General features: G+C 51.4%; 2 protein-coding genes across 2 annotated transcripts; one reads left to right on the top strand and one right to left on the bottom strand.

Annotated features, from left to right (window-relative positions):
• Positions 1-1,429: 1,429 nt before the first annotated feature.
• On the bottom strand, positions 1,430-1,846 carry LACBIDRAFT_302112 (uncharacterized protein; the record flags this gene model as incomplete). Its single annotated transcript, XM_001883199.1, has 1 exon — positions 1,430-1,846. One exon carries the CDS (start codon positions 1,844-1,846, stop codon positions 1,430-1,432), a length of 417 nt encoding a protein of 138 aa, XP_001883234.1.
• A 1,340-nt stretch (positions 1,847-3,186) lies between these two features.
• Positions 3,187-3,420, top strand: LACBIDRAFT_302111 (uncharacterized protein; the record flags this gene model as incomplete). The annotated part of the gene is made up of 2 exons (XM_001883297.1): positions 3,187-3,216; positions 3,289-3,420. The coding sequence occupies 2 exons, from the start codon at positions 3,187-3,189 to the stop codon at positions 3,418-3,420; spliced, it is 162 nt and encodes a 53-aa protein (XP_001883332.1).
• Positions 3,421-4,881: the final 1,461 nt, after the last annotated feature.

Here is a 4,881-nt window from a genome sequence, read left to right as displayed (position 1 = left end):
CGACTTCGCCAATGCTTCGTCCGTCGGTGTTGCATCTCCAAGACTTGACGAGCTCTCTGATGGAATCGGCGGATGGAATGGAGGATAAGAAGAGCCGGGTACGACTGAACGGTTGGACCAACTTCAAGGGTTTCGTTGGTGACAAGGATACCATGAGGTTGCGTTATCGGTGAGGTTACCGCAATCGCATATTCGTAAGTAACCCAGAGGGCTGATCTATCATCGTAGTTTCTTCGTGAGGACGCTCACCAGCATGAATATGTCGCTCAGAGTGACAAGCGCCTAGAATTCATCTCGGGGTCAGTTTAGTGCTTCCTCTTCTCTTCTTCCCCTGTTTCCACTCTAACTTCCTGGTTCAGCGGGCCAAGCGAAGTCGACGTCAGCGCGTCTGATCACCAGGACATCAGACCTCAACGACTCCATACCAACGACTCGCGCATATAACGACTTTCGTAAGTACTACCATCCATCCCCCATGGCCGCCATTGCGCTCTTTTTCCGCCTACTGACACAGATCAATTTCGATAATAGGTCTTGCGCCCTCACAACCTGGTCACGAACAACTCTGACTTAGAGGAACTAGAATACATTGTCTATGCAATCGGCACGTTCGGAAATCCTGACGGATGGTCGTTACATAGGCTCCCCTCCTCTCGGACCGAAAGGGCGACTGCCCTTTCACTCAACTCTTCCCATACGAGCATGGATCCCGCGGTTGGAGAGCCACACACGTGCAAGTCAACCTGACCACCCCAACTGGGAGGGATTCAGGCTGTCATTAGGATTATTTGGAGGTGATGATGCGTTGACTGAGGATCATGGGGTGCATAGGGCGAAGGACAGTGTGCGCCGTTAGTATGAGCGAGCTAATCCACTTCCGCTCACCTTCCTCCTCTGAGCCGCTTCATTCTCCTCTTTCTCCTACACACTTAATCCTCGCAACCTCCTCTCTGTGCTGCGAGAACTCCTAGACATCTACCTCTACCTACCCCACCCTTTGTTCCATGACACGAACGTAGGATGCATATACACCGCTTCAAATCACCTTTGGTCAAGGACGCTGCACGGCCGTCAACCCAGTCCTCCACAGGTACCTGTCACGTTTGCGTCCTTTGGCGTGAAATGTCTCAGGCAAAACAGGGTATGTATACATTATTGTAAAAGTATACGTAAGAGCAAGCGGCCCCATTGATGTTCTGGGAGATAATGAAATTATGATTGTCATCGTGCTGGTTCTGTATAATTTGAGTACATCAGTCCGTCAAGCTACGGAGTCAACCTGAGGAGTGTTGTGCGTAATCGCTCCGATGCAAGTAGCATGTTCGAGCTGATCTCCGGCCGCTCTCTGGAGACGTTTGGAGGTTCCGCGTAAGAGAAGCTGGCTCAATGAGCCGGACAGCTTCAAAGACCACGATTATTTAGATTGATTTCAAGGCACATATGACTCCCCAAACAACGATGAGAGAGGATCCTGAGGGTGTCGTTCGCCTGTCCTGGCGAAGACTTTGAAGGAACAAGTGAGGGAAAGAGTGGACTGCTGGGGAAGAGTGGGCGAGGAGCAGGACAAGTGAAATGACGAAATTGGAGGGCAAATTAAGGGAAAGGAATAGCGAACAAAAGTGAAATTGCAGTAGAAGGATCGTTGGGCGCCAAGGTCGAAAGGAACGGCATGGAAGGCACCGAAACGAAGACAGTAGAAGGAAGTTAAAGACGGGAAAGGACACCCGGAGTCTGAAGGCGCATGGAGTCGGTCTTCAGCTTCAGTAGCCGCAACCAAAGTTGGCTTGGGCCTGGCTCGCCACGTACTGGACCATGACGGTGGAAGGTGAAGAAGTATGTCGAACATGCTGCGCGTTGGCCATTGTGTGTCTTTCCGTTTCCAAAATGCGAGGTCGTCCACGTCTACGGGCGTAGAGACTAAAAAGTAATCGGAATTGCGGAAGGGGGGTAAGTCGCCTAATCAAGGGCCATATGAGTCGTCGCCGTTCGGTCGAAAATGACGAGGGTTGGGCGGCTTGTGGGAGGTGGTCAAAAGCAGTGGTGATTCGCGTTGGAAGAAGGTCGATGTACCCGAGTGGTTGGAGTGCCGACTGGTCTGCGGCTGCTGGTCAGTCGGCAACCGTAGCCTTATAAGTGGATGACTGTCCGACAAAGGACAGTGGTGGATCCTCTTCTTGCACAACGGGGACGACGCACAAGGATAATTGGTCGTCGCGAATCTGTAACACGACATCCTGGCCGAATCACCAAGGCTTTCCATGGGTATGTAACTGCAGCAATGCCACGGCAGCAAATGGCGAACTCGAGAGCTGAGACGACGTGAGGTAACATTGAACATCCTGCTTCGGGTATCTTGGGTTGCAAGTAATAGAGGAGCTCAAGTCGGGGCCTCTAGAGCAGCATCTCTGCGAGGTACAACTGCACGATATTGTGACCAAATTTGGAGGACCAACTGAATCGCGACGTAGTAGCACGTTGCAGGGCTTCAGAAATCAGGGAACTAACATCAGAAAGCGAAACTGAGGCAAAGATGGCAAACGCACCTCAGAATTATCCAACCCAGCTCCAGCTATCAGACGGCCTCCGGGTAACGTACTGCGAGGTGTTGAGGGTGCAAAGGCAATGACAGGGATAGCCGGCGGTGCGACGTATTGGATGTGTCTTGGTCGACGTCAAGGCATGATGGTGGTCAAGTTGGACCATCTCATGACGCATTGGACGTTGATCTTGCGTTGGTCACGACCCGAGTCACCTCTCTTCCTCCGCCTCTTCTGCATTTGTCCTTCGTCTGGTGCTTCATCTCATTTCTGGACGCGATCCAGTAGCGTATTTTCTGCCCTCTATCAATGTATCTCTTATTGATCTTTTCGTTAGTCCTCGGCCTCAGATCTCAGCGTTGACTCTACGTGATCATGCCCAGGATGCACCCCCATCACTTTCTTGGCCCAATGCGGACTTCTATCAGCGTTCACGACCTTCCTGTCTACGCAATCTTCGAATACGTATGCCATAAGGCTTCAACTTCCTTGGGCCCAGCCGCTCACGTCTACCGCCCTTCCTTCTCGTAGAAACCCATAAACTGGCATAAGAACGGTAAAGAGCTCTTTGCAATTTCGTTATCCGTTCTCCCTTTCATTAGTATCAGGTCCTTTGAGGAAATGCAAACCGTGCACTGCGTTTCTACTCATGATTGGACAAGAACTTTGTATCTTGCAAGTATCTTGTCAATACTTATGTGCTAGCAACCATTTGATAACATTCCCGATTTCTGACAGTCTCTCTTTACAGAAATCACAATCCGCATCCAAAGGACGAAGGTGGGCGTTACGAGGAAACTTCCGAGCACCAGTGGCCCAGAACGATCACCTCCAACCGCGCAACGGCAACGAACTTTATCCAGCCAGCCTCAAACGCCGCTGACCTAACATTGAGGTGTAGCAGGTGCAGCGGATGGTCATGGACGAGCTCGTACTTTCAAGTGAGTACTACGCATGTGGCTATTCCGATATGTCGCTAACATATTGCTGAACCAGGCTTCAACGTAAAGATCTTACGGCGCAAGCCTCTTGGCTCTTTGTTCAATTCCGAGTCCTCGCTGATGCGCTCTTCTGAATGATTCACTACCGCAACCACCATCCATCTCCGACAGATTGGACGAGGGTCACCCGTTGAAGCGACGGGAGTTGATCGACTGTCGACTTCGCCAACCCTCGTCCGTCGTTGTCATCTCCAAGACTTGACATGCCCTCTGATGGAATGGGCGCATGAAAGGGAGGTCAATGACTTTGAGAAAGTCAAAGGAAAAGCCGGGTACGGCTGAACGATTGGACCATTCGAAGGATTTCGTTGGTGGCGAGGATATCACGAAGTTGGTGAGTTTACCCCGATGTCATAGTCGTGAGCAACTCTAGAGGGGTGATCCAGCGTTATAGTCTTCTTCGTGCACAGCGAGGACGCTCACCAGCACGAATATGTCGCTCAGAGTAACAAGCGCTCAAACTTTCTCAGTTAGTGTTTCCTCTTCTTTCCCTTACCTGTTTCCACTCTAACTTCCTGCGTCAGCGGGCCAAGCCAAGTCGACGTCCACGTATCTGATCACCGACTCACGGTGTTGGCTACAAGCTCGAGGACGCCAGACTCGTTGAATTTATCTTAACGACTCGCGCATATAACGACCTTCGTAAGTTCTGCCATTCCCCATGGCCTCCATCGCGCTCTCTTTCTGCCTACTTATACGACCAATTTCGATAATAGGTAATGGTGCACTCATAACCCCGCCGCGAACAAGTCCGGCTTAGAGGAACAAGTACATCGGCGCGTTCGGAAAATCCTGACGGATAGTTGTTACATTGGCTCCCCTCCTCTCTCGGACCCAAAGGGCGACGACACATGCCCCTTCATTCGACTCTTTCCATACGAGGTTGGATCCCACGGTCGGGGAATATACTCGCTCGCAAGTCAACGTGACCACCCCAACTGGGAGGGATTGAGGGCTGTCGTCTGGGAGGTGATGCGTTGACTAGGGGTCATGAGGTGCATAGGGCAAAGGACAGTGCGCTTCGTATGAGAGAGTTATAGCCCTTCTCAGAAGTGGATTTACCAATCCACTTCCGCTCATCTTCCTCCTCTGAGCCGCTGCTTCACCCTCCTCTTCTTACGCACTCAATCATCGCACCCTTCCCTCTGTGCTGCGAGATCTCCTAGGCACCTACTTCTATCCACCCCACCCTCTGCTTCATGATACGGACATAGGTCGCATACACTTACACCGCTCCAATCACTTTTGATCAAGCGCGCTGTACGGCCGTAAACCCAGTTCTTCGCCTGTATTCCGCATTTCCGACTCTTGACATCAACGCCAGAACCGTCACGTCTGCGTGT

Source organism: Laccaria bicolor, genomic scaffold (genome assembly GCF_000143565.1).
Source record: "Laccaria bicolor S238N-H82 LACBIscaffold_20 genomic scaffold, whole genome shotgun sequence".
NCBI lineage: Eukaryota > Fungi > Basidiomycota > Agaricomycetes > Agaricales > Hydnangiaceae > Laccaria > Laccaria bicolor.
Note: the sequence above shows the minus strand (reverse complement) of the source record. Positions and strands in the feature narration are given on the sequence as shown.